Raw genomic sequence first — 27,609 nt, 5'->3', positions numbered from 1 at the left:
CTAAGTCAGTTCAATAGTTAAACTAATCTCAGTTATGGGCCGAATTCGCTCATTGACTTGTTCATGGAACTAGCTTCCGTTGAGCCTCTCATCAACCTGTTACTGAGGTAAAATCAACCTGTCAATCATCCGTTGCTGACTGCGCGAGAGCCCTGCCAATGTTTTTGACCAAATGTTAATATAGGCCTAATATAAACAGCCTAACAATTGACTAACCTCAAAGATAACAAATTACATTTTGACTTTGAAACAAATTGGTCCCGGTTTAATGAGTTATTGTTATTTAGTAAATAATGGAATAATGTTTGGGTTTCAAGTCTTTATTTTGCAATGAAATTTAAATATTGAAGATCACTGTTACAAATGAAAACATGACGGACATTTCTGAAGAATTAGCATTTTTCACAATCAATGCTGCTGTTCATTTCACAGATATGCAGTCTAACTTTATTAACTGTTCACTGAATGGTAAAAAATATATAAGATGGCCCTACTCAGATGTTACATAACTATAAAACGATAGTGTCTAACATAAAATACACTAAAACATCCGAAACACAGCTAGTCTTAATATTAATATTTTCAAAATTTGGTCATAATACCATCTCTGCCTTCCATCCAGGACATGACAGATAAGGAATATTAACATTGTTCTGCAGTAGCCCCTCCCACCCCCCAGGCACAGTGGTAGACTAAACTTCGGTCTTGAATATTGTTCATTTCAAATGTGATTTCTCTCTCCTACAGTAGGCTGCACAGCTGCGTCTTCTTACTTCTGCTTGGAGAAGAAGTCTTTGCTCTTCTGAACGTCGGGCTTGATAGTGTCGCTTCCTGGTTTCCAGCCAGCGGGACAGACTGAAACAAGCACACAAGATAATAAAGGGCAAGTCTCTGAACTGATAAGCAGAACACACTTTGAACCCATTGATCGTGTTTGAACCTGACTATGCTACAGTATGACCTTTGCCCTCTTGTGAAAAGGTACCCGCTGGCACAGAATGTATTAATTACCTGCCTATGTGTATCATGCAAGGTAATTTGCTAGTTCATCCAAAGGTAGCCTAATAGTAACCCTTTTGCTATGCAAGTCTATATATTTGTGTCATTTGTGGTGGGGACACAGACGATCAAATGATGGCTTATGGATAGTGAAATGATGGTATGAAACTAGGCACCTTCTCCATGCTTGTCAGTGAACTGAAAGGCCTGGACCAGACGCAGGGTCTCGTCTATCGAGCGTCCCACTGGGAGGTCGTTGATGGTGATCTGCCTCAAGATGCCCTTGTTGTCAATAATGAACAGGCCTCTGCAAAGATATATAATAGAATATGGGGGGGAAAGTGTGATTAAAGTCAGTCTACACAGCAACACAGCGGCTTGATGTTTTAACATGTGAAGTTCTAACTCCCACCTGTAGGCAATGCCCTCATCCTCTTTCAGCACCCCGTAGTCCTGGGAGATGGAACGCAGCGTGTCGGCCACTAGAGGAATCTTCATGGAGCCCAGGCCGCCCTGCTTACGAGGTGTGTTTGTCCTGTCAGAAAAGAAACACGTGCGACTGTCAGAACAGACAAATTATATATATATACACACACACACACACACACACACACACATCCTAGATAGTCTAGTCATGTTCGCTGCAGTATCAATCAATCAATCAAAGCTTTATTTGTATAGCGCATTTCATACCCAGAGGCAACACAATGCGCTTTACAGAGAACCAGGGAGGTGGGCATACGACCCACTCTCTACATATTCCAGATATCAGGGCTGAAGTACCATGCAAGATGGCAGAAGTGGGAGTCGACGGAGGCCCCGATGACCTCACAGTCGATCTTTCTGAACTCCTCAGCTGCATCACTGAAGGCAATGATCTCAGTAGGACACACAAAAGTGAAGTCCAGGGGGTAGAAGAAGAACACTACATATTTTCCTGCAGACAACAAAATAGACCCATTATTTAGCTGCCAATTATGTTTTTATAGAACCTTCTACAACTGTGTATAATACAAAAACAACTGTTGCTATGTTCCTTTTAACATTAAAAGCAATTCAATCATATAACCACAAAAATAAGTAAAAACTAATGATTAAAAAAAACATTCAAGGGCTATTTAGATGTACCTCTATAATCTGAGAGTTTGAGGTCTTTGAACTGGCCATCTGGCATCACTGCCTTGGCTGTAAAATCAGGGGCTAGCTTCCCAATGTGAGCTTTGCCTGCAGCCATCTTCAGTTTGACTACAGGGAATAAACAATGCATTACATTCATTTCGAATTACTGTTTTAGGTGTAATTGCATGGGGGTGTGCTAACAGAAAATGCATAGGCTATATAAATTAATACACAGTAGGCCTATGGAAGATGAAGAATGGGGCACTCTAGGATACTTCTTGGTTAGGCTTATTCATATGACTATAACAATGAACTGAAAATAGTGTCCAAGTCCAGTACAGTGTCCAATGTGTTCCTAAGGTAAAATTGAGGCCGTGACTCTATTCGATCACGTTGTGTTCAAAGTGATAGGCTATTGTAGGCTTCAGATTTCATCGAATAACCGCAGTGTAGTTTGTCGCACCATTCGAAACTCTTCCTCATCTTTACAGTAGGCTACATTTGAAAGTTTGTTTTCCTGTCTGGAAAGTGAGAGCGATGGGGCGCTTTTAGGACCATTTAGGTTTTCATGCGATCGAATTCCCTTGAAGGTTCACCATCACTTGCAGATGTTGAATAATAGTTCTGATTAGAAAAAACACCGACATTGTTCAGTAGCCCAAACGTTAAACAGATTTGATCAAATCGAATGAAACGAATATCAGACCAAATATCATTTTACATATGCCCTACCCGTAGGAATGTACGTTATAAAATACAGGGTAAGGGAAACATGCTAGTTTTATGCTCAGTTGAATGTGGGGACATAGCCTACCTCTGCTTCTGATCCTCGCTGATACGATAGTCGCTTGAGAGTGGAGAAGGGCAAAAAGAGGAGGGAGGATCGCTTGAGAATCGCTTGAAAATATATACACCCGTTAAATTCTCGCGATGACTTGGCCGCGACCCACTACAGCCTATTCGGTCGATATGACAGCTTGACTGCCTCACCCAGCATGACTTTGCAGTTTACATTTCCTCAACATTCAAAAAAAGAATGTTCTCAAAGTTGTTCATGAGAATGAAGAGTCATGGTGAATGAGTCCGACTCCCACCAACCACGACTTTCACATTAAAAGTAGCCTGCTGTCGCCTATAACTAATATGCCACTAGGCTATATTTAGGCTACCAGAAATCAGATTTACATTGGTTATTCAAAGATCTTGTTCCTCACAAGAACAAAAGCCTCCTGATCCAAGTCAATGTCCATGTAGGGGTTGCAGAGTCATGGGGTTTCAGCAGCATGTGGCTCAGACCCTCACAGATTCACATAGGTATACAGCTGTGTAGAAGATAGCTACATTTCAACTTTATGGCATGTATACCTATACCTATCCAGTCGTGTCAAGTAGTTTGCCCAGTCTAGCTGGACCAATCCAGATATTTGTGGACATATCCTGGAGGTTCCTCAAAATTGACTTCCTACCACTCCCCTGGAATGATAATGACACTGTCTATCTAATTTCTACTGGAAGTATAGGCCTATTGCAATATCCTGTTATATATGTGGTGGCATTCACAAGGTGGTGTGCTGTGTATTTACCCTGAGTAAATAACTATTCTGTCTCAATGTTTTCTGTCAGGTTCAAGGGCCTATAAGGAACAAGGGCCTATAAGGAACACACCCAGCTTCATTATGTTACAATAAGATTGTATTATGCAACCTTGAGTGTCTTGAAAACCGGCAAAACAAATCAAATGTATTATTATTTATTTGATGAATTCATAGGATTCCATGACAGCTCTTTACAACTCAGAACATTAATTTAACTTCTATTCCCTTTCTGTATAGCAGATTATAGTGTGTGACAGCTTCTGTGTCCTTGAGACCTGAGAGACCACTGGGATTGTCATCAGATAAGAAGAGAACAGACTACCATTACTCCACCTTTGCCTGCTGTTGCCATGGTGTCTTTGCACGCGGTCGCTGTGGAAACCACATGAAGAGCTTGATAAGAGGGCAGACACAATTAAGTCTTAGTTAGAACCGCCAGTGGTGGGCTTCAGATCAAACGAGGCCTGCTAGCCTGCGCTCATCTTTCAAAACACAATATGACCATAATTGCTACATCAGGACCACCACTAATTCCATAGTGATTGGCTGTTTGAAGCAGGTCCCTCATCTGTACGACCATCACATATTGGCACATATCTATTCTACACATGTATGCAAATGAGTTCCTTCTCTTTTCACCATTAATCTCTGAGATTAAATGAATATGAAAAACAGATGTTCCTGTCAAGAGTAGCCTAACCTAATTCTGCCCAAGAGAGCCAGACACCTTCTCTAATCTGAACGAAATCTCAGCACTGCAGTCTCTTACAGGTGGAGGTCTGTGTTTCACAGAGTGTGGTTTAATTAGGAGCATGAGCTTGATTGGATCTCAAGGCCAGGCCTGCATCGACGGGGCCATAACAGGAGCCATCAGGAGCTTTTAAAGGAGGAGGGGGGTGATCGGTGTTCCCTCACACTGAGCAGTGACAGCAGGACAGCTCTCTCTGTTCAGTACACATATGGAAATGTTTGAAATGAACCTGGCAGAATGCCTCCTAAGAAATGTGTTTGCATACTGAATACAGAGCTTCATCTGCTTATTGTAGTGTAATCAAATTATGCACAACAGGTGTTGCGTTCAAAGGGCTCTGTCAATGAGCATTTCCTTTGATTATTGCAGGCTCTGTGCAGGGAGACAATTATTTGCACTCTTGTAGGCCTATATTTGTATTTCCTTATAGCCGTTTGTGTCTATTGTAAGTATTCTAGTCTGTGTTACTTTGTTGTATTTCAATGCTGGGGATCACACTCAGAGAGACCACCCTACTTGGACGAAAGCCTTAAAATTGAATCGTCTACTAGGCTACATACTCCATTCAACTACTACGACCTTCCTGTGGTAGAAAGTAGTTATTATATTGCCAAATCAGTCTTATCTGTCTATCGCTTTCCTTCATTACGTAGCTGTCCTCTGTGCCTTTAATTCGGGCCACACTACATTTTATAATGTTGTAGGCTACCCCCGTTGTTGAGCTTTCTCTTACAACCCCTCTCCCTTACCTTGACCAATATTATAGGATTTGGGCGATCAAGGTGTAAACCGTGATGGTTAAATATTGGCCTGAATTTAGGTTTCTTCGGATCTGCGATGGAGAGGACTCGACAAAGGCACGTTCAAGGGAGGAACGTCTGGAATGGAATTTGCCCTCGATCTCCCGCGTTTCCCCAAAGAAAATAGACCGGAAGTGATGCCCAGGTTTCGCGCTAAATTGAAACAACCACCCCTTCATCGCCACCATACCAAGCCCCAGCTCACGGTGTTTGCAGAGCGGTGTTGCTGCATTTTTATTCTAACTAGTAAACTTAAAAGCTGGTAAGTATGTAAATGTGTTAGTAGGCATATATCGTGTGGCGTTTGTGTAGTTAGTTAGCTACTGATTCAGTACGGCAGAAAAGCGTATATGCATCTATATTATGTAAAAGTAACTAACTCGAACCAACGTTAGCAAACGTGTCTGGAAGTCCGTGATCGATATTACTATCTAGCGAGATGATATAAGTTAACTTGTAATATAACGTCAATTTAGCAGCAGCAATATGAAGACTCAAGTAAATGTACTCGTGAAGGGGGTTTGACTGAGTGTTTATTTTCCACCAGTGCTGCGCAATGGAAGAGGCAAATAAGTTGATTGGCACTGGGAAGAGACATCTCGTCATGGGGGATGCGGTAGCAGCCGTAAACGTCCTCCAGGAGGCCTGTGGAATATTGTGAGTACTTTACCTACATTAGATTTCTGCATAATGTTTGTACCACATTGGGCCAAAACTGTCTGTACCACTTGAAACAATAAAAAATGTGTTCGGTAACGGCAGTGAATTGTTTTTTGTTACAGTTCTTCTAGCTACAAGCATAGATCTGAAATGCAAATCGTTTTCTTTTCCAGAGCCAAGACGTACGGAGACACAGCTGACGAATGTGGAGAGGCTTTCTTCCTGTGTGGTAAAGCTTTGCTGGAACTGGCCAGGTGATTTGTCTTCCACAAACGAGATGTGCTGGAGCACTTCCTATTTTTTCCCCCAAGGACAAGTATGGTGGGCTGATGGTGCAGCTGCCGCTGGACTCTTTTGAGGGGGTAATAATGCTCTCTCGTTGCAGGATGGAGAACTCAGTCCTGGGGAACGCACTGGAGGGTGTTCCTGAAGAGGACGAGAAAGAGGAGAAGCCAAAAGACTCCAATATCGAAAGCACAGACAACATTGACGGTAAGCTTTTCCATCCGCGACCTCACGCTCGCCACATTTAACCTGCTTTTGAAACCCCTTTGTACTCGAAGGTTTGCTCTTGACCCCTTCCTCTGTCTTTGGTCTTTGATTTCACAGAGAAGACCAGGGATGAGCTCAGGGTTCAGGTGTATGACGCCATGGCAGAGGAGGAGAAGAAGGAGGAGGGAAAAAACGGAGATTCTGAGAAGAGCTCAGAGAAGAAGGAGGGAGACGAGAAGGAAGAGACCAGCGGAGATTCAGAGAAGAGAGTGGAGGGGAAGGAGGGAGACGTGAAGGAAGAGATGGCGAACGGCCATGTTAATGGAACAGACTCTGCCGACGGAGAGAAGAAGGACGAAAAAGGAGAGAATGGTGCCAAAGTTGAGAAGGAGTCATCAGAACGGCTAGAGAAAGGAGAGGAGGAGGAGGAGGAGGAGGGAGGAGGTAAACCTGGCCTGTCTACCTGACTGGATCCCGCTAAAAACATAGCTGTATTACATATGAAACGGGATGCATGTTTGTCCAATGATCTGAATGATTTTCTCACATCTCTCGCAAATATTAGGGCTGTTTATCGATTAAAACAATTAACATGACCTGTAATTAATTAATCTAATTCATCTCAATTAGTTGCATATCAGTTTTTGCTGGGAAAAGCCCCCCAAATGAAGATATATATATATAAATATATATATATATAAAAACATTACATTGTTGTGGCAGATGAGTAAAGCATTGAATAGACATTACAAAAGTTGGCTTTAAAATTCAATATAGTTTTATTCAATTATTTGCAATATCTTGTATGTATCTTGTGTGTATCTATGTGTAAGGCTATCAATCTGAGCAACATATTCAGCTTGCACCAATACAATAGGTTTTTCGAAACTATTGTGCCTCTTAATGGCAGCTTGTAACTTGATTGAAGGACGTGATTTGCAAAGCCTCCATTAAGCCCTTGTCTTCTACCATAGCCATTGACCTGCAGTACATAGCAATTCATTTTGCGACCAAGTTTGTTAATTTGTCTGAGGTAGATTTATCCTATAATACAGGGGTCTCTCTGCGCTTCAGCTGTAGCCGGCTGGCCGGTGCTTCTCAGGAGCGGGACATCAGTAGTAACAAGTAGGGAGAGGAGTCGCTGGAGCACTCGGCTATTAGAGCCTTTTATTAAGGTGCAGTATAGGCTTGACAACGTTTGACATGATGATGTATTGACATTGAAACGTTGTCAAGCTTATACTGTACCTTAATAAAAGGCTCTTATAGCCGAGTGCTCCAGCGACTCCTCCCCCTACTTGTTACCGTAGATTTAGCCTACTCAATCTGTGCTGCCTGCTCTCTGTAGTCTACAGGGTCCACTGGGCAAAATAGATCTTTATATATATATATTTTTTATATTAAAAATGAATGATCTTTTTTGCATGATTAATTGATTTAATTAACATGTTAAATTGACAGCCCCAACAAATATCCTGCTTTTCAGAAGGCAGGGAGGAGGAAGAGGAGGAGGAGGATGAAGAGGGGGAAGCCATTGCAGAGAAAGTAAGACTTCACACATCATAGGCCTGACAGGATAATAGGCTTGTTCCTGCTCCTGATCCAGTTGGGATGAATGTGCTGTAACGTCACTTAAAACAATCACCATACCTCACTGTGTCAAAACAGGACAGTGATGACGAGGAAGTGGGCAACCTGCAGTTGGCCTGGGAAATGTTGGAGGTTGCCAAAGTCATCTACAAAAGGTACAGTGTGATAATGCACCAGTATTGTTCCCAGGAAGTCTGCTCTCACACTCCATCTCATTACCGTTCACCCACTAACGTAATGAGACCTTGTCCCGGTTGACGTCCGTTATATTTGTGTCTTGTTCAGGAAGGAGAGTCAGGATGACCAGCTCCTGGCAGCCCAGGCACACCTGAAACTCGGGGAAGTTGCTGCTGAATCAGGTATTTCTTGGAACAGAAGTCTTTTTCTTTTCTCTAGTACTGTAACTGCTGGTGGAACTGGTTCTTCCTGAAGGCTTTACTGACTGGAACGGGCAGAGCACGTTACAACGTACAGTTGGTTATTTTACTCTTGGCAAATGTACTCATTGATAATATGACTAAGTAAAATATACCCATCTAAAATGTACCTATAATTCTAAGTGGAATTGCACACATTCCTTTTGTTTGTGCAATTCAGCCCTCAAAACCCAGCTGTTCACCAAGGCCGTTGGCCTGTAGTTAGTTAGTTAGTTAGCTAGCTAGCTAGTTAGTTTGTGCTCTTTTGTTCAGGTCTGTCTCTGTTGTCTGTGTGACTTGTATTTCCCTGTAAAGCATCCTTGGGTCTTTTGAAAATGCTATATAAATAGAATAATAATACTATATTACGTCATCCATTTTTGAATGTATCCATTCTTCAATGCCTCTCTTGGTTTCCCCAGGTAACTACCCCCAGGCAGTGGAGGACTTCCAGGAGTGTCTGACCCTGCAGCTGAAGCACCTGCCGGCCGACAGCCGTCTGCTGGCTGAGACTCACTGCCAGCTGGGCCTGACGCTCACCCTCACCTGCCAGTACAGCCAGGCGATCGAGCAGTTCAACAGCTCCATGGCAGTCATCAACAGCAGGCTAGGTAAGAGAGCAGGATTCTGACTAGGATGCTCAGTTCCTTATCGACACTGTTTAGAAATGTTCTTGTAAGTCAAGTAAAGCGTTAATATCAATACACACTTTTAACACAAAAAAAACAATTTTATTAATTTAAAACAAAACAACAAAAACATTATACAGAACGCAATGAGTGATCAATGGTGCCAACACCTGATTGTGTCCGTCTTGCAGCTAAGCTCCAGAAGGTGATTGACGAGGCCGAGGGTCCAGAGGCCGTCGCTAAAGAGAGGAAGGAGATGGAGGAGCTCAAAGCCCTGCTGCCGGACATCACAGAGAAGGTTGAGGATGCGGCCGAGGGCCTAAAGACGGCCAGCGCCGCGGCGGAGGCCATGAAGGAAGTGCTGGTGAGAGGGGTGGGGGTCTGTGGGGAATCCTGCCATGATAGATGTGAGCGCTCATACATGGAGCATGATTGTGTGTTGGTTTTTCAGACCGGGGAATCACCATTTCCGGCTCCAAGCGCTCAAAATGGTTCAACCACCGTGACTATGGTAAGCCTAACCAGCCCTAATGTGATTCTGCTGTTTTCAGTTTAGTGTTTCAAAGGGAATGTCACTTCATATTGTTGTGCCCCTGTGCATTTCCCGAACACCAGATTCCGGTCAAATCCGCCAGTGGCAATGCCGCTGCAGCGTCTGATATCTCACACCTGGTTAGAAAAAAGGTTAGTGAAAAGAACATAGTGTGAACTTGTGGTTCTGCTCAGAGTCAGTGGGGAGACGCGCGTGCAGAGGAAGTGAGACAGGCAGACAGCGTTCCCATTTTCTCTGCATGTTGTTTCACAGAGGAAACCAGAGGAGAGTCCAGTAAAGGAGAATGATTCCAAGAAGGTCAAACAGGAGGCCCATGTTGATGGCAGTGCAACCAATGGAGTGTAAGAGGAAATTGAGCTTTAAAAGGTAATGTAATAAGCCTTAAATAAGTTTAACTGGCCACCAACTTGATTTAAAAAACTATTTTTTATAATTGACATGTTAATTAATATACCCATTTTAATGTGCCGATTTGTCACCCCCTTCCTTGTAGCCTGGGAAGCCTGCTGCCTCTTTCATTCACCGTGTCGCCACCTGGGGGCCAACTAAGCCAGCACATCCTTCCGTAGTTCTAACAATGTTTTGTGGGAGTTGTAAATATTGTATTCTTTATGTCCAAACTCGTGTGTATACTCGTGCAGATTTTCTATGCAGTTCCAGTTCAATAAAGGATATCTTGACTCAATTATGGCATCATGGAATGTGCACAACTGGCTAAAGAACCCTGGATTTCTTTTATAAGGTTCGAAGTTTCATAATTGTATAGTTATTGGTGCAGACGTCTTGATGTAATTACATTGATTCATAATGCTGATTGTAGTCTCATTTGTGGACTTTCTGATGTCAGCAGTAAACTGGAAATGCTGTCAACCTGCAACAACCACAAAGATTGGTGGGTTTGGGCCTAACTGATGTATAGCCCAGATATGACAGACCACTGAAATTAGAGGGAGTTGGGGAGAGAAGTCGATTGGTTTCTTTTTTAGTGGCAATCACACAAAAGGCGGATTCGTATTGAAACATTTTAGCTTGTCAGGAACCAATTTTATTAATGTGTCAACAATGAAATGAGTTTCTGTTTTAAAGCAGAATCGTGTGTGTGTGCATTCATTGCCCTTCTCTTGAACACTCGGTTCCACAAACGAGGAGGGGTGTTTTGGGGGGGGGGCTGCAGTGAAGGAGGAAACGCAGGGAAAAAGACGTCTGGCAGAGCAGGAATCTCCCCTTCACTGGGATATGATTGGTTTTTCCCTTGTGCAAGAACGACAACAAAAAGTCGAATGGTGCTCTTAAACAAGATGACGGGGAGGCTGGCGGCAGGGTTGAGCGTCGGTGTTGGGAGGCAGGGGTGAGCGTCGGTGTTGGGGGTTTTGTTCTGTTGAGCCGTGTCAGGTTCTGATGCAGTCGTCGTCGTCGTCCGAGGTCTGGCTGCTGCTACTGGTCTCGGACTCCGAGCCCTCCTCCACGTGGGCCTCCGCCACACTCTTCCAGGGGGTGAAGTGGAGGGTAACGCCCCGAGCCCTCGGGAGGTCAACCCCGTTCCTCTGCAGACACTTCCTCTTCAGCTGAAATATTACAAAAAACCACAGACCATAAATTAATATAAATTTCCCCCTGGGGGGTATCAATAAAGTATCTTATCTAAAAAATGTTTTAAATTTCAGTTCTACAACTTGGACATGATAAACACAACAATTAATTTAAACTTTCAACAATAACGGAATAGCTTCACTAGACCTGTTCCGTTTTGGTCTGGAACTCTCTAAGCTCATCCTCTGTCAGGGGCAGGAAGTTGTCATCATTTTCTGGGTACTCCTGCCAGCCCATGGCCTTCAGTAACCTGCAACCACAAGACCGTGAGCGTGTACTGCAGGTCTGTAGCGGTCGTACGGTGTAGACGTAGACACAGTAGAGTGAGCACGAGATTTGAGTGCGTGCCTGCATGTGTCTTTGTTTACTTGGCTGACTCACCTGTGCTCTGCCTCCAGGGAGCCTGACAGGTGCTCTGTATCTGAGTCACTGAGGGAGTGGGACAGGCCGTTCTCATGACAGAGCTCCTCACTGTAGGCTTTGGGCTCCGGAGTGCTGCTCTCGACCTGGACGGTCAGTCACGCCACATGCACATCTTACTCGGCACGTTTTTTTTTTTAAACCCACATTTCAAAAATGTTGCTGTCTTAAAGGCTCCCAACCCCTGTCCTAGAGGGATTGGGGCCAGAGGGCAGCAGTGCCCCCTGGTGGTATTCAGCCTACCTCTCCTGGGGTTCCCGGGCTGCTGCTGCTGGTGGTGGTGGTGGTGGTGGTGGCGGTCAGCTCTCCGGTGCCCTCGTCCTTCAGCGCTCGCAGGAACTCGCTCTTGCGGTCCGGGCCGCGGCGCATCAGCTTGAGCCGCGACGACGGCGCGATGTCTATGGGAGGGGTCGTGCTGGAGGGATGCTGCTGTGAGGTCCAGGCGGAGAGAGATGGGAGACCAGAGAGCTGAGCCCTTGCTTGTGGGTTTAAATGAATTGGTTTCATTTCTAACAATGCTGGACAACACCCCCCCCCCCCCCCCCCAAAAAAAAAGCAGTGTCCTCTGCTTATTTTACTCAGTTCTTGAAAGACTGCTGAAACCCCTGGGCTGTGTGAGTGTTCAGCGGTGTGGCCCTCACCTCTTTGGGGGTGCTGTGCGGAGGGGCGTTGGCTGGGGGGCTGGGTTTGGCTGCAGAGACGGGGCTGGTGAAGACAGAGTCCCGGCCTGACAGGTGGAGTCCAGGTTTGGCCGGCTGCTTCCACTGGGCACTCTGAAACGGGACACGGGGATCAAGGACAATGAGACAATGCTACAACAACACTATCTGGCTGTAGGAGCTTATTTCTGAATAGGGGCCACTGGAGCCATCCATTACCTTGGTTATAGGCTTGGGAACCAGGTTCTTATAGACACTGGAGCCAGCTATCAGTGCTTTGTTGCCATTGGTGGGAAGAGAACCTGCGCTGGCGAAGCCTGCTGAGAAGGCGGTGCCAGGATCCTCCTTGGAAACCTTCTTGATGACCAGCATTTTAGACACCATCTGCTTCCCACTGGGGGGGTTTTCTGGAGAGAAACATGGCAACCAGGCAGATTAGGCAGGCGGCTGGGGAGGCGAGGGGATGGACAGAATGTTTTTGCAAGTGTGTAAATGATTCCAGGGTGAGAGGACTTACCCCATACTCCAGCATGGGGAGCCACTGCTCTCATCTGGGACCCAGGCTTTCCAGTGGTTTCAGGGTTGAGGGAGGGCTGTAAGGAGGACATGATATTGAGCCTACAAGATATTTTTTAGACCTTCTTCACATTTCAAATAAAACTCAATCAATCAATTTACGCCCTTTGCCATTCCAAACTGTTCCATAACCCCATGTTATAATTCGATTTAATTAAATATTGTTCTTCACCTGACGATGTCTTTGCCACAAATGCTTACATCAATACATACATCACAACACACTACAGACAACAGTGTGGCCTGGGTTGGGTTGAAGCCGGAGGAAGCTACTTACGAAGTCCTCTTCCACGAACCTCAGCTTGTCCTCCTTGCTGTCCTTGCGTTCCCCGTTGGGGAACTTGTCGTGGTAAGCGGCGGTCTTGCGGGGGTGAAAGTTGCCGTTGCGCTGCCGGTGAGCCCCCAGCCTGTCCCTGTCCCCTACCCCTCGTTTGGGGTGGCGCCCCTGGTGATGATGACCCTCCTGCGCCCCCCGAGGTGCCCCGTGCCAGCTGGGCGCCTCCTTCCAGCTCGAGCCCCCGGCCAGCCCGACGTGCCCCCCCTTCGCCACCCCCGAATCCACAGAGTCATGCCTCAGGAGGAGAGAAGGCTCCTGCCACCCGTCACCTAGAGAGGAGGGGTTACAAAACAAACACTTTTAAGAACACAGCTACGGTGTTCATCGGTTTTTGACGCCATTTCCTGCTGGCGCAGACGAAAACCCCATCTGCGACGGTTTTTGGTTGGATCGAGCGAACTATGCCGCTCGCTTGACATGGGTTCGGTTTCTGGGGTTACCCGCCGGGGCGTGCAGGGGCCCGTTGTTGAAGAAGCCGTCGGAGGAGTTGTGTCGACGTCGGCTCACAGCGGCGCGGCTGTCCCGGTGGTGATGAGGCTCGCCATGCTTCTCGAGGCTGGCTGCAGCGGACTGTGGGTGGGGGAGGGAGGGAGGGAGGGAGGGAGGGAGGGAGGGAGGGAGGGAGGGAGGGAGGGAGGGAGGGAGGGAGAGGGACAACTAGGTGTCAGATGTGTGAGATATCATTTCTGAGGGGTTAAGATCGATGTTATTCACAGAGCAACAGCTCTACCATGCCTTTTCTACCTCGCCATCTAACGTTAATTGACACCAACTCAAATCAAAATATTTCATATTTTCAACAGCTCTTCCATTTCCCGGAACACACAATAATTCTAAATACACCTCAGATGCATGACAAATCATCAGACTTTGAAACAAAATGTGCAGCCAAAGCCAAAACAATAACCAATACACAGACGGCAAAAATCATGGTTACTGGCAGTCTTATCTCATCATCTTAATTTTTGTTACTTCCTTTCTTTTACCCAATCTGGTTTCCCGGACAATATCTGTGACCTTCTGCTGAACCATGCAATGATTGACCTTCTGCTGACCCTGCAATTCACCTTACCTACGGATAGACAGTGACAGGAACACACACACACGCTCTCACACGCACGCACGCACGCACACACATACACACACACTCACCTTGGCAGGCTGGGGTGTGGAGAAGTTAAGCCAGGCAGGGACAAAGTCATGCTGCGCCATTTAGGTCCAGTGTTCCCGGTCAGTGGATTGAGGCATCAAACCTCATGGCAAGGATCTAACAGTGAAAACATGGAGAATGAACCAGTGTGAAATATTACATTTGGAATAGAATACAAAATAATTTCTTAAAGTCGCACTGAAATGAAAAAAGCATTCTGTCCCATTTTGGTTCACATAATTGCTCATAGTGTTCAACTATTCAACGATGTATGTCAAAAAATTTACAAAATTCTACTTTTGTTGTAATCTTATATCAAAGTATATAATTTCTTACTTCCTGGAAAACGGTAGGTCACATGCAATGACGACAACAGGTACCTTCGATTTTAGACCAATAATCTCACGACATCCACCCGTCAATCAACGCTATCCTTCTATCGAATCTGTCTAAAGTTCTTAAAACCCGTCCACTTGTCAATGTTCCAATCAAATTCCTCTAAACACATGTCTCACCCTCATAGCTTGTTTGCATCGGAAATACGTCAAACTACAGAAGTCAGATGATCTCAAACGTCCGTTTCAGTGCGACTAAGTGTATTTTCCCTTTCAATCTTGAAATGTAATGTTATTTCAAGATCGTTAGGGAAAATACACTTAAAATGTTATTTCATATCTTATTCCAAATAAATTTAAAATTTTATTTTTTCCCCTTGGGAAAAAAAATGGCATAAGCATCTCAAGTCCCCATAAACTTCCAAATATATATTTTTTGCATGAGAACAACAAAGATCAACTTCTAATGTCACTGCAGCTGTGTGTGACAGGCAGCAGAGCGTGAGTTTAACACAAGTGTTTCAGGCAGCTTTTACAACTTCATGATGTGATCATCAATAATATAGGTGTCAACACACCAGGGGTTGAGGAGTGCCTTTCAATTACATAGGCTGGGTCCTAGAATAAAATCTTGGAATAAAAGCCGTCCTCACAGACACTGGCTTTACTGACAGTGCAACACCATAACCCGTGTCTACCCCATGAGCCCACAATGTAAGTGTTAGTAACTAGGTTCAAAGAGAGAATGATTCATATCATATCAAGGGATCTGCCTTTGTGCACAAGGTGATTGAGTGAGAGAGAGAGAGAGAGAGAGAGATAGAGAGAGAGAGAGTCTTGCAAGGTGTGCGAGTGTGTGTGTGAGATTCTGGTCAGACAGGTTCAGTGTCATTACCCCAGAGTCAGTGGCTCTGAAGTCCTCTGCCTCCTCTCTGGACCTCGCTGGGCTTGGCTCCGCAGGCCCGCTGGCGCTGGTCTCAGAGTGTGTGCACCTACGGATGGAGAGCAGCCACCCGCCAACCCCTCCTCCAGGACAGCACAGCCCCTTTCCCAAGAGGCGGACCCCGTCGTCCAGGGTGAAGCGTTGGTAGGCAGGCTACTGGATCGCAGGAATGATCTGGAATGGTGCTCCAGGGGACTAAGCAACCAGAGATTGATTCAATGGCTGGTAAACGGGTCTTGCTACTTTGTGTTACCAAGTGTCTCAAGTAGGTGATTCTTTTGATAAGTGTTCAGAAGCCTTCTGTCGCCTCCCCCAAAACTTCCCGATCGCTGTAGTGAAGCAAGCTGGATTCTTCACCAACTCATTTGTGACAGCACTTTAGAGGCGGACGCTCAAAGAACCTGCTTGATCCGTGTGGTGAAATCAACAGGTCCTTAGTGTACTGATTGGTAAGCACAGCTGATTGACAGGTAAGTCCAACAGGTGAGGCAGATGCGGGTTGATTGGTGAGATGTGGGAGCGGGCTCTGGAAGCACTGGGGCATGGATTTATCCGTCTGCGTGAACAGGACAGTTCCACTATGACAGCAGACGGTGTGGAGAGATTCCTGGTGTTCTCCAGCTACACAAGAGTGTCAGCTTGTATATCTCTGACCTCTCACCGAGTCATTTTAAGCTCTGCCCAAATGCATGCATAAAAGAATCAGTTCGAAGACAGTCTTTGATTTCCAATGGAGGTCACCGAAAACCACAGCTCACCTCATTAAACTGGTGAAAAGGCTGTCCGAGTCGAAGGGAAAAAGGTTCCTGATTTCAAAGTCACATGACAATAAAGGAAGTACCCACTGTTACATTGCTGTCATCTTCAAACTTAGTCAGTGAAACTTGGATACCGCAGGACTATGCATCATATCGCTGCCGTACAACGTACACTTAAGACAAGTATGTGCCTCAATGGCTGCCTGGCTTTGTTGTCTTCATCTGTCTTACAGTTACATTTGTTTACTGCCAGTAGATTTAGCTGTGATTTTCCTGTTTCAGTTGAAGAGGTCAATGGTTCAGATTTCATAGATGAGTGAGCTTTTATCTTAGGAACCCTTAGAAGCAGTGTCCTATGTCATTAAACATCTGGGACGACTTTGTTGAATTACAACTTTTCCATAAAGGAGGGGGGGGGGAGAAACAAAAATTAATGAAAGCGTTATCCTTTTCCTTAAACAAAGAAATAGTTGGAAGATAGCGTGTGTCCTGTTTATCAACACAATCCTTCTTTCCAGACTCAGAGCTTTTCCCAATACAAGAGGACAGGCCCAGTGCAGCTGATCCAAGTCTTTTCCGTCCTGTTCACTAGTTTCAAGGCATCTGTTCCTCTACCGACAAGATCTGCAAAAAATAAAGTAGGGATTAATATACTGCAGGTACTTAGAATCTAGGGCTCATTAACAAGACTAATATATGGCCAATAGCCTAGTCCTGTATTCCTCCAGGAGCACACCTGAGTAATGTTACTAAACAAGCATAGTGGATAAGGATTACTCTAAGTCCCCTGCCTCCCACAACACCTTCCTTAAAGCCAGAAATACCCTGTCATTTACAGGCAGAGAAAATCTAAAACAACTTTCAGGACACTGGACGGTTCAGATCCAGATTCTTCTCCTACAATACAATGTTGAGTTTGAATCAAATATTCGTGCCAGCAGAGAATCACTTCAGACATGAACAGGTGGCTGCTTTCTCACTCACTACCTTTGCCCCTCATCTAAATAAGGCCTAGATTGCCATGTTATAATAACACGACTGAGTAAAAACTACAAGAAGAACAGTGCTTCTGATACCACCTCTCCAACCCATCTTTCATCACAAACTCCTCAACCAATCCGTTTAACCATAAACCAACTAACTGCACATCGGCTAAGTTAACTAATCCTGACAAACTGTGAATGAATCACAAACAGAAATGTTAAGGCACACGTCAACCGGGTATGTATTATCACCCAGTCATTCATTCATACAAACATAACGGCTCGCATACCAATTTACAGACAAGAGCTAAGTAGATAGTAATTTCTACTAACGTTAGCATTTGAAAACTAAAAGGTAGGGACCAAAACATAGTTTGAAGCCAAAACATTAGCTAGCCAAGTTTCTGTCGGACGGTCGTATTAAGCCAAATGATGCATGGCCATGAGAACCTGCATCAAAGTCAACTAGCTAACGTTAGTTGTCAAGCCATCCAAGCCTATAACGCCGTTTCCCCCATCATATCTAGCTAGCTACCAAATTACAGACGAAAAGCAGTTAACACTAGCTAACATTAGATATCTCTCTAACGTTACCCAAAGTTGTGCAGGCTGGCAACCACTAGCTAGCTAGCTATATTGCTTACCTTGCTGACGTTAGGCTAGCCAAACAATTGGCTAACGTTAGCTAGCTACTAACTAACGGTGTTGATTAGGGAGATTGCTTTAACTGGGACTCTCGAATAAATGCATTTCAAATAATTGTCAAGTAACGTAGCCGGTTAGCTAGATGTATTCTAGCTTTAATAGCAAAAACGGCCTTTAAACAGAGCTAGCTGTCAATTTTTCCAAAGGTAAACAGACCTGCCTGATTACGTTAGCTACGTTGGAAGAACAACACAGTTTCAAAATGGCCACCTAAGCGCCACACACGGGGATTCATCAGTAGGGCAGGGTACCTCGTTTAGAGTACCGGTACGGCCGCCGGTGCACCAGGCGACCATAGTCATTCAGTAGACCGCGCGCCAAGTGATTTTGGCTCATTTACCCGGATAATGCCAACAGCAATAGCTGAGGTGACCCCAAACGAGTGGACCTAATCATTTAGCAAAGCTTTGCTACATTTCAAGCCAAAAACCTAACAACTCGAAGCAGTATGGTCTTGAAAACAATATAGCCCCCAATATATATCACAGCCTGTCAATATCTACTCTTGCAGCGATATAGCATGTGCCTTTAGCTTTTTGGTGCTTGTTACTTTAGTTTAAGAGCGCGGGCGAGCAATAGAGAGATCAGAGCAATTCAGGGGTATATTCAAGATTTATGCTTTTGTCAGTGTCGCACATTTATTGTTACGATGCTCCGATAAATAGTAAAGGGAGCGTCAAAATCGTGTCAGGGATATTATGATCTGGTATAATCTCCAAAAGTAATTTCGTGTCCTATTTCCAGAAAGGGCTAAAACAAATCCATACTTTGTGGTATCTTGAACAGTAAGTTATCTAGTACTCAGGCGCACCAATCGATCCGGCACACATGATTACAAATGAACTAAATCGAGCAAAGATTAGGTGGGTGTGAGCGACCTTTTCTTCTTTTAGTGGACAACCAGACACGTTTTAATAGCTAACTAGGCAGCTAGTGTACGACAACGTGTAGCAAACCCGTTAGGCTTTAAAGTTTAGGTAGCTAGACGCTGGGACTACGGCTAGCATTAGCAACTCCATGCTCAGTCTTTGCTAGCAGTGTCTAGCTAGCCTATGTTAAGGTAAGTTTCCCTCTTCATACAACGTGAGCTACCAAACTTATAACAATAATGTCCAATAAAGCATGATGGCTATTGACCTGGCAAGGAGACTAAAGTCGTGCTAATCTCTCTAGGTTGAAAATGATGTCATTTGCTTTAAGGAGGCACTTGAATTGTGGGGTAGGTAGCATGACATTGACTCTTACATAATAGGCTTACAACTAAATGGCTAGAGTGGTAGCTATTTGTCTCAATTTAAATTAATTTCTTTCCTATTCCTAGGGCCCAACATGGCGATCTCTGCAGCAGGCTGTCCGAGTACCCAACTGTCAAGTGAAGAGACATGTTTTTTACACCAGCTCGTACACAACTCCAGTCACATCAGTGTTCTCCAGGGTCAGGCCAGTCTCCACCAGGCTTTTCAGCCTCAGGCCCCTGAGCTGTTCAACCTCTCGTCTCTACCAGGTCCAGCCTGAGAGTTCAGAGAGAGGGGGGATGCACAAGCAGGATCGTCTCAGTATGAAGGCCCTCGGCCAGGCACCCAAGCCTGCTCTCTACCTTGGCTTCGCGGGCCTCATCCCTTTTCTGGCTGCCCCTCTTCTGATGGCTGTGACCCAGTCCTACTACCCTGAGGTGGCTTATGCACATGTGGTTTATGGGGCTTTAATTGTGTCCTTTTTAGGGGGGGCTCGCTGGGGCTTTGCTATCCCAGAGGGCAGCCCAGCCAAACCTGATTGGATGAACTTGGGTAACAGTGTGGTGCCCTCACTGCTGGCCTGGATGGCCCTGCTGTGTTGGGACAATATCACAGAAGGAGCCATGGTAGTCATCATGGGACTGGGCCTCTGCCTGCACTATGATCTGGTCCTGTTGCCGGGCTACCCTGGTTGGTTCAAAGCCATGCGGACAATCCTTACTCTAGTGGCTACATTCTCTCTGGTGGCCACACTGACACTGAAGAAGATTTGCCCTGAGAAAAAGATCACAGCACTTGGGGATTGACTAGCTGGTGGCTAGTGGACACAATTCTCTCAAAATAACTGAATACAATGGGTGTTGTCTTCCTTGGATCAAATAGTTTGTCATCTCAGGCCAAGACAAATCCATGTTAACTGTATGAATCATTTGAGAAAGATATTGGAACCGACAATGATATGTCAGATGAATGATACATTTGAGTAAATACAGATCATTGAAGACATCTGCAATTCTTTTTAATAAAAGCTGATATGTATGACACTGCTGTGCATTGTTGTGAGAAGGCTAAAATGTTAATACACTGCTGTTGCTGAATGAAGGTGAAAAAATTGTTCCAACCACAGGTAAATTACTCAAGCATTAGAGCAAAATACTTTTACATGATGGCTGCATATCAGCAGTGAGCCAGACACATTGAAACATAAATACTGAGTGCATACATTACTGAGGGACCTTACTTCCAAGATCAACATTAGTTGTTACTTCACATTTACAGCAAAGCTTTTAAAAGGTATAACAGCTTGACATGAGGAGCTTAAGTAGCAGTTAGCTTTGCAGCTTCATCACTTGCGTAACAAGGTTTAATACAAAAGTACTGCAGTCTATTTTCGGTCAATGTGCTCTGTGTGCAGCATTAATGAGATAAGACAGTGAGGGACAGCCACTCACATTCTAGGGACAATGAGATGGCTGGTTACTCAGCATTCCCGTGGATCTCTTCAACTGGGGCTGAAATTCCTTTTGGGCCAAGACAACCAGTTGTATTTCCCTCATGGTACAAAATTACCCTACATCATAAAAATGCCTATGTCTTCAAATTCACACAAAAGAATAAAGTAAACAATGAACTGTATTGGTCCTCCGAACACATTGTAAACCTAGAGGGGGAGATAAGATTATTCGATACGTAGACAGGTGTCTTGTAACAGATTGCATGTACTGTAGGACGCTAAGACATTTGAATGAACAGCTTGTTGGCGGTTTTCCAGCCAGCTGTTTGGCTCAGTGTTCAGTATGAACAATGAACAGTAAAACAAGCACAAAATGAATGACTCAGTGTACTCTGAAATCCACCAATCTGGGCTTAAATGCAGGTTTTTGAAAGAACCCCAAACTATTCTCGCTGTGTTCATGTCATGCAAGTAGGGATGCACGATATACTGTATCAGCAATCATATTGGTATCGGCCGATGTCAAGTCATTTTTTAATATATCGGTATCGATATATTATGTATTATTATCGATGTGCAAAACAGGGCAGATGTGAACAATTATTTCTGTCTAGCTGCTGTTGTGTGTTGTTTTTGAGAAGAAACAATGTGTAATGTTTTGGAAATAGAGACAGTTTATATGTGTTTTCCAGTATGTACAAAATGTGATTATCATAGAAACTTGTTTTTATAAAGAACATATCGACATCGGTAAATATCTGTTATCGGCCATACCAGCAATATTGGTATCTGTTATCGGCCAAGATTTTCATATCGGCGCATCCCTACATGCAAGGTTCTGTTCTTCACCACAGCAATACAACCCTAGATTTCATTGGATAGCTGAGGATGAGACGTGTGGCGATGTGGAGTAGATCCTGCTGTGCCTGGCGTACATTGCTGGTGAAAGCCATATTTAAAGTCAGGGTGTGTTTGATAGGGTTCGGGACGCCACAGTATTGCAGTGCAACCTCTCAGAGCACTGCCACCCCTCCGTCACAGCGGCTTGTGATCATGTTGCCGACCTCAGTCCACGTGTCCAGGTGAGGGTCGTAGATCTCAACGGAGTCCACCGTCACTGGTGCCGAGAAGTCTCTACTGGAGGCTCGGCCCCCGACGGCATATAGCAGACCGTTAACGGCCGACACGGACACCCCGGCCCGGGCCACCGCCATGGGTGCAACCTCCACCCACTTCTCCTGTGAGACAAGAGGCACAGGATGCAAACAAAGATAACATCTGAGAAGGAATATTAGGGAATTGTGTTTTGCTTTGCGTTCGCTTTTTTTTTGCTTTCCTTCAGGGTAGTATCCTGAGTTTATTTTTTAAAGTGCACAGGTACCTAACAAATGGGGGAAATATTTTTCTGGTTTATTTTTTAAATGATATTAAATGGTTTGATGAAAAATTCCACGAAAATGAAAAGCAAGCTAGAAGCAGAAATGTAGCGGTAATGAGGATCTCAATGCAGAGATTTCCATGTCAGAGGTCATGAGCGTGATTAACAGAGCCAAACCAGGGAAAGCTACCGGTATTAAAGATCTCCCATTCAGCTTGTGTGTGCTCTGTATTGGACTATATAGCAGGGATCTGGGGTTATAAGAGCTATCCTGTAAGTGAAACAATTCATAATAGGGCCATTCCACTCTTTGGGGTACATACATTTACATACATGTACATACATGATGGTGGTTGGTGACATTGTGGTGTTGGTGATGGGCGTACATTTCAATGTTTTCTGTATGCTTGATGTGTGCTAAACAAATTCCCCTCTGGGGCAATAAAGGTTTCAATTCAATTCAAAAAACATTTGCACAGATTCTAGCTATTACTGGAGATATGGGCTGGGAATCTTGTGAGGGGTGCTGGAGAGTCTGCATGATAGGGTTGTGGAATAGACTGCTGGGGATGGATGATACACAGGTTAACTAAAAGTCTTCGACTGTGACATCGCAAACAAATGGCGCATGGGCAAAGCAGCTGCACGGTCTGTGTGTGAGGTTAGGTTGTGAGGGTGTGTATTTCAATAGTCAAATTTGACCTCAATATGGTTAAATAAGTACATCAAGGCATCCCAAACCATTGTAACCCATCTGAAGCCTTTGGAACTAAAGCAGGTGCGGTCCTGTCCCTCCCTCCCTCACCTCCTCTGGGCAGTACTTCTCCACCGTGTCCAGTGACCCCAGCGCCTCGTTCCAGCCCCCCACAGCATAGATGCAGTTGTTGAGGCAGGCCACGCCCATGTAGGCCCGGCGGGTGGCCATGACGGGCAGGGCACGCCAGCGGCGGGAGATGGGGTCGTACACCTCGGCCGAGCGCAGCTCCACACCCTCGTCGCTGATCCCCCCGATCACATAGATGAACCCTGTAGGGAGTTGCCGTTTGGTTAGCTACGTACACTTTACTTCCGCAGCGAGAAACAATAAAAAAAGACACACACACTCCAATACCTAATCTGATGGGTACTGGATGAAAAATATATTGTAGAGAAAGAGAGAACAGAGATCCGTACACCAAGTAGCTCCTGTTAAAAGTATTTTGTTCCTTGCTAGTGACGTTAAGAGCGCAGGGCTCTTCCTCAGACTTCAGAGAAGTTCAGGGCAGTAAAGACCCGTGTGCCCGAAAGTCTGAGGTGGAGCCGTGCGCTGGAAATGTCGTTAGCAAAGAATAAAATCCTTTTAAAGGGAGCTACTCGGGGTGCGGATCTCTGTTCTCTGTACTTTACTTCTGCGGTCATCCCCACGAGGGAAACACACCCTGTAACTCGCAGCAGCCGAAGTAGTAGCGCGGGACGGCCATGCTTCCGATGATCTCCCACTTGTTCTCCGCTGGGTCATAGCGCTCGATGGTCTTCCCGATCTCAGATCCGATGGAACCACCTGTACAGTAGTGGGTGTGACAGAGTGACGTGTTTACCTCCGCTCCAGAATCCTTCCTATGTGAGTTAAGAGGTTCTGCAAGCAAAATACTCAAAATACAATTAGATCAACCTCCAATCAATCAGAACAACAATAATCACTCATAGGAGAGTCAGGGCTGATCTATGGAAGTGAAACAGAATGCCAGCTCACCGGATCAGGGTGGTGTCACTAGGCAAGGCGGCGCAGTGCTTACCTAGCGCGTAGATCGCCCCGTGACAGGGGCAGACGCCCACGCCGCAGCGCGGGTAGTTGAGAGAAGCCACGGCCGCCCACTGCCTGGTAACTGGATCGTACCTCTCTGTGCAGTCGAAGATCATGGAGTCTTTCTCGCCTAAGGGAAAGATGGCGTTACGATATAGGACACCCAAGCGCAATTCGATTCATCTCTTCCTGTGCTTCAACTTTATTGGCCTGGCAAATTTACAGAGGCAATTTTTCTTACAACAGCTAATGCGAGACTATCCAATCCGATCCAAAGGCTGGCCTACACGGTGGATCTGCATAGCTCACCTCCCACCACGTAGATCATGCCCTCGAGCACGGCGATGCCCAGCCCGCTGCGGGCCTGGTGCAGGGAGGACACGGTGGTCCAGTATTGGCTGAAGGAGTCAAAGCGCTCCACGCAGCTCAAGGCCCGGCTGTCATTCCAGCGGCCGCCCTGCAGCCGAGTGTAGCCTCCTGGGATGGGGAAACGAGAAGTGTTAGAACAAGCCCAGATAAAGATGGCGGTCACTAAAGGCTTCGTGCTATCTAAATCTGAAGTATTAAACCAGATTCTACCAATGGCATAGAGGTATTTTCTGGCTTTCCTCCTGGGCCTCATCTTAGCTGGCTGTAACAGGCTGTACATCTTATTCTCCTTGGGAGACTTGGTGACTTCTGTGTATTCCCTTAGCAGGGTCTGCAGCGCCACCCGCAGGCTGAAGTCAGAAACGCCTTGAGTGAGAGAAATCGGGAGGTTTCAGAATATCCGAAAACATAACAAAACAGACACTGAATCATGATCCCATAATGATAATATCAAGGAGGACGTCAGAATCCCATCTCACCTTCAATGTACTTAAAGAGTCTCTGTGGGGAGAGCAGGGGGAAGCGGACTGGATCCAGGACCTCCACCACATACTTCTTCCTCTTAGCCACATCCTGGAGGACCCAGTCCATCGCGGCCGTGAACACCTGGTACTCGTCTTCGATCCTTAGCTCCTCGCTGCGCAGCAGCTTTACAAGCTGGTCCTTCGACAGGCTCCAGAACTCATCCGACACACACACCTAGCAAGGGTTGTTTGGAACAGGCTCTTAAGTTTGTTGTGAATTTGATCTATTTGGTTCATTCTCTTTCACACGAAAACATGATGGAGAGTACATGGCAGAGCAATAGTAATAAATAAACTGGGATCTAACAACAGACGAGTGAGGAGGGAGAGATAATGAGCAGCTGGCGCACCTCCAGGAAGTGGACATGGATGTAGTTCTCAGTGAACTCCAGCATGTCCATACAGGCTATCTGCTCCAGGAACTGGTAAATGCCCACACAGTTGGAGGGATCCATGTGTCCTTTGAGGAACCCTCCACAGATAGACACCACCTCAGACAGCTGGAGCATGTCAGCCGTCACCATCAGCTCCTGCACGTTCTCCACCGTCACACTGATCGCACCTGTGGGGAGACCCGACACAGAGAGTTCAGAGTTTCGGTTTAGCGGAGATTTCAGAAAGCCGCTTGATAAGAGGACAGTACGGCACCTGTGTAGATGAACTCCACCAGGTTATCAAAGACCTCTGCCTCCACTCCCAGGATCTGCACCTCTTCCTTGTCAGCCTCGCTCATCCCCCCGGAGAAGAGGGCGGAGAAGTAGGGGCTACTGGCCGCCAGGACCAGCCTGTGCACACGGAACACTCGTCCGCCCACCCTCAGCCCAACGTCACAGAAGTCGGAGCGCAGCCGCATCTTGTTCATCTGGGCCAGGATGAGCCGGGCGTAGCAGTCGGAGGAAAGGAGGGACTGCTCGGGGGACTGGGTTGGCATGGCGGCAGTGATGTTGCCATAGCCACTACTTCCTGGGATGGAGGTGGGGGCAGGTGGTGACCGTGGAGGACCCGGTGAGGACATGATGGTTCTGTTACAGACAGGGGTTGTCTCCCCCACTCTACAGCTTCATGCCACCGGACTGTACAAGCAGGCACATGATCTTATCCTAGGGTAACAGGCACCAATAAGCATGAGTGACACGCTGAATAATCGACTACGGAAAAAACTCACTGACACAGAAATAGCCTATTTGTGCTATGACGTTACCTTTTGAATTCAGACATCTAACCTAGCTGCCGTGTGGAACAAGAGGGATGTTTCCCATAAGTGACTTTTAGCGAAGCTGTTTCGCAAAGCTGAGACCATGTATCTCGTTCTAGGCCGAGGAATAGGCTGATCGCCTATAAACAAAGCTCTTTGCAAGATAGGCTCTGTTAGCTAGAAGACTAGTTAACTAGCAACCCGATTTTTTTTGACAGCAAGCTATTCCATTTATAAAACAACCACATTTTATCCAAAACATTTGAAACGTCAAGTATTTACTGTATTGACAATGTAAATATAAAACACGGACCATAAGTTGAATGTTGCTTTTTCTGGTTTGATGCAGATAGCATTAGCCAATTTCCGTCTGCAGACTGCCAATCTACTTATCTGAATCATCTGCACGGTCTGAGAAGCAGCCGGAAGGGCTGACTAATCAAATTCCAAACGCTCTTTGACTTTTTGGTTTCTTTCACGACAATTGATAGTGACAACTTGCAAATCTAAAGGTTTGACTGATTTACAGTTTGATTTGCCGTTTGGATTTAAAGAGCATATTGCAGGTTGGAGACCCCAGTGAGTCAATGTGTAGGAAAAATATGTAGGAATTAGATTTTCATGAAAAAAAAGCGTTCACACCTCTCATATTGAAATGAATGGAATGGAAAGTAAACAAGTAGCTCCAGGTCCAGGACTAAAGAACAAGAAAAGACGGTGCCTTTTTATCGTTGGAAAACAACAAGGAACATGGTCAGCACTGGACATTCAGATAAGACCTCAAATAAATGAAGGGGTCACGCATAATGCATGTCAGAATAATAATGTCATAGTAATGTCAAAACTGGTCATTAGAACTGGTCCATCAGAACTGGACTACCATTACATATCCAGAAGAGGGCGTCAGGTAGCCTAATGTGCATTTTTCCGGTCTGAGGAGGCGGATTCTGGATTCTCAGACTGGATCTGAACAGTGAAGCGCAGCTTTCACCGATTGGTTAAGAGTTTACAAAAGATTATTAGTCATCACTAAAAGTGTATATAAATTGTGTTTGTAATCGGTTTCTCTCTACCTTGTGAACGTCTCACTGTCGAACACTGTTTGTCACGTCTGTAAAGATTCCCCTTTGCAAATATGTTTTTATCCATCTGAAGAAAACAAGAGACAAGCTCTATTCTTTTTGAGTAAGCAAACGTTTTCTTCACAACCTACTCACCAGCCTTTCATTGTAGGCGACGACAATCTTCAATTCGGTAAGTTGTGTGTTATTTTTATTTTGAAGAATTTAAGCCTGGAGCCAACTAGGGGGTCACTGGAGGAAAACGGGAATGTCACGCTTAGTCCAAGGGAGCGTTACTGTTTTTTAATTTGAGTCCAGGGGAGGGCTACTGTTTTATTTTTATTTTAATTTGAGTCCAGGGGGGTCATATACAAAGTTGAATCAATCAAAACAGAGTAGGTTGATTGATATTGATTGATATTTTATTAAAGTGGCATGGTTCAAAAGGCCCAGCCCATATGGGCTTACAATGCACTATTCAAAAGACACATAACAGCCAAAGTAAGCAACAGAAGAGAACAGAGGCAAGAGATCTTTTGAAAGACAAACAA

General features: G+C 45.3%; 5 protein-coding genes across 6 annotated transcripts; 2 read left to right on the top strand and 3 right to left on the bottom strand.

The window, feature by feature from the left end:
* Window positions 1-312: 312 nt before the first annotated feature.
* On the bottom strand, window positions 313-2,984 carry prdx1 (peroxiredoxin 1). Of its 2 annotated transcripts, XM_084458399.1 has the most exons (6): window positions 2,933-2,984; window positions 2,128-2,244; window positions 1,783-1,936; window positions 1,412-1,534; window positions 1,176-1,306; window positions 313-855 (listed from the first exon to the last, which is right to left on the bottom strand). In XM_084458399.1, the coding sequence occupies exons 2-6, from the start codon at window positions 2,231-2,233 to the stop codon at window positions 770-772; spliced, it is 600 nt and encodes a 199-aa protein (XP_084314525.1). In that variant the 5' UTR covers window positions 2,234-2,244; window positions 2,933-2,984; the 3' UTR covers window positions 313-769. The 2 variants fall into 2 exon arrangements, with proteins under 2 accessions (XP_084314525.1, XP_084314524.1); XM_084458398.1 differs by having other exon boundaries at window positions 1,176-1,534.
* A 2,421-nt stretch (window positions 2,985-5,405) lies between these two features.
* On the top strand, window positions 5,406-10,474 carry LOC311325541 (nuclear autoantigenic sperm protein-like). The gene is made up of 14 exons (XM_084458258.1): window positions 5,406-5,526; window positions 5,812-5,921; window positions 6,098-6,178; window positions 6,310-6,416; window positions 6,534-6,860; window positions 7,391-7,534; window positions 7,903-7,961; window positions 8,085-8,161; window positions 8,292-8,365; window positions 8,845-9,033; window positions 9,243-9,562; window positions 9,667-9,735; window positions 9,857-9,970; window positions 10,098-10,474. Exons 2-13 carry the CDS (start codon window positions 5,821-5,823, stop codon window positions 9,947-9,949), a joined length of 1,641 nt encoding a protein of 546 aa, XP_084314384.1. The 5' UTR covers window positions 5,406-5,526; window positions 5,812-5,820; the 3' UTR covers window positions 9,950-9,970; window positions 10,098-10,474.
* Window positions 10,475-10,764: 290 nt separating this feature from the next.
* LOC311325676 (vasculin-like protein 1) lies at window positions 10,765-18,206 on the bottom strand. The gene is made up of 12 exons (XM_084458406.1): window positions 18,000-18,206; window positions 15,567-16,996; window positions 14,339-14,453; window positions 13,627-13,756; window positions 13,127-13,455; window positions 12,791-12,866; window positions 12,493-12,680; window positions 12,256-12,387; window positions 11,858-12,043; window positions 11,576-11,700; window positions 11,342-11,444; window positions 10,765-11,169 (listed from the first exon to the last, which is right to left on the bottom strand). The coding sequence occupies exons 3-12, from the start codon at window positions 14,396-14,398 to the stop codon at window positions 10,993-10,995; spliced, it is 1,506 nt and encodes a 501-aa protein (XP_084314532.1). The 5' UTR covers window positions 14,399-14,453; window positions 15,567-16,996; window positions 18,000-18,206; the 3' UTR covers window positions 10,765-10,992.
* Window positions 18,207-18,616: 410 nt separating this feature from the next.
* Window positions 18,617-20,241, top strand: LOC311325337 (transmembrane protein 69-like). Its single transcript, XM_084458016.1, has 3 exons — window positions 18,617-19,120; window positions 19,234-19,279; window positions 19,382-20,241. Exons 1-3 carry the CDS (start codon window positions 19,113-19,115, stop codon window positions 20,099-20,101), a joined length of 774 nt encoding a protein of 257 aa, XP_084314142.1. The 5' UTR covers window positions 18,617-19,112; the 3' UTR covers window positions 20,102-20,241.
* A 55-nt stretch (window positions 20,242-20,296) lies between these two features.
* On the bottom strand, window positions 20,297-26,366 carry ipp (intracisternal A particle-promoted polypeptide). Its single transcript, XM_084457823.1, has 10 exons — window positions 26,311-26,366; window positions 25,451-25,902; window positions 25,153-25,364; window positions 24,758-24,977; window positions 24,489-24,644; window positions 24,219-24,386; window positions 23,902-24,039; window positions 23,544-23,666; window positions 22,932-23,152; window positions 20,297-21,986 (listed from the first exon to the last, which is right to left on the bottom strand). The coding sequence occupies exons 2-10, from the start codon at window positions 25,815-25,817 to the stop codon at window positions 21,762-21,764; spliced, it is 1,830 nt and encodes a 609-aa protein (XP_084313949.1). The 5' UTR covers window positions 25,818-25,902; window positions 26,311-26,366; the 3' UTR covers window positions 20,297-21,761.
* Between the last annotated feature and the right edge of the window lie 1,243 nt (window positions 26,367-27,609).

The sequence above is a fragment of the Borostomias antarcticus genome (genome assembly GCF_949987555.1).
Source record: "Borostomias antarcticus genome assembly, chromosome: 24".
Taxonomy (NCBI): Eukaryota; Metazoa; Chordata; class Actinopteri; order Stomiiformes; family Stomiidae; genus Borostomias; species Borostomias antarcticus.
Note: the sequence above shows the minus strand (reverse complement) of the source record. Positions and strands in the feature narration are given on the sequence as shown.

Bases quoted from the DNA above. Each gene is read 5' to 3' on its own strand.
- prdx1 (XM_084458398.1), bottom strand. From the start codon at position 2,233: ATGGCTGCAGGCAAAGCTCACATTGGGAAGCTAGCCCCTGATTTTACA. The intron at 1,937-2,127 runs GTACATCTAAAT...TGTTGTCTGCAG, and splicing joins CAAACTCTCAGATTATAGAG to GAAAATATGTAGTGTTCTTC. The intron at 856-1,175 runs GTGCCTAGTTTC...TGCTTGTTTCAG, and splicing joins CACTGACAAGCATGGAGAAG to TCTGTCCCGCTGGCTGGAAA.
- LOC311325541 (XM_084458258.1), top strand. From the start codon at position 5,821: ATGGAAGAGGCAAATAAGTTGATTGGCACTGGGAAGAGACATCTCGTC. The intron at 5,922-6,097 runs GTGAGTACTTTA...TTTCTTTTCCAG, and splicing joins CAGGAGGCCTGTGGAATATT to AGCCAAGACGTACGGAGACA. The intron at 9,563-9,666 runs GTAAGCCTAACC...CCCGAACACCAG, and splicing joins GTTCAACCACCGTGACTATG to ATTCCGGTCAAATCCGCCAG.
- LOC311325676 (XM_084458406.1), bottom strand. From the start codon at position 14,398: ATGGCGCAGCATGACTTTGTCCCTGCCTGGCTTAACTTCTCCACACCC. The intron at 12,388-12,492 runs GTAATGGATGGC...GTCCCGTTTCAG, and splicing joins TTCCCAAGCCTATAACCAAG to AGTGCCCAGTGGAAGCAGCC. The intron at 11,701-11,857 runs GTAGGCTGAATA...CTGACCGTCCAG, and splicing joins GCCCGGGAACCCCAGGAGAG to GTCGAGAGCAGCACTCCGGA.
- LOC311325337 (XM_084458016.1), top strand. The intron at 19,280-19,381 runs GTAGGTAGCATG...TCCTATTCCTAG, and splicing joins GGAGGCACTTGAATTGTGGG to GGCCCAACATGGCGATCTCT.
- ipp (XM_084457823.1), bottom strand. From the start codon at position 25,817: ATGTCCTCACCGGGTCCTCCACGGTCACCACCTGCCCCCACCTCCATC. The intron at 24,040-24,218 runs GTGAGCTATGCA...TCTTTCCCTTAG, and splicing joins CATGATCTACGTGGTGGGAG to GCGAGAAAGACTCCATGATC. The intron at 21,987-22,931 runs GTGAGGGAGGGA...CTTGTCTCACAG, and splicing joins AGAAGTACTGCCCAGAGGAG to GAGAAGTGGGTGGAGGTTGC.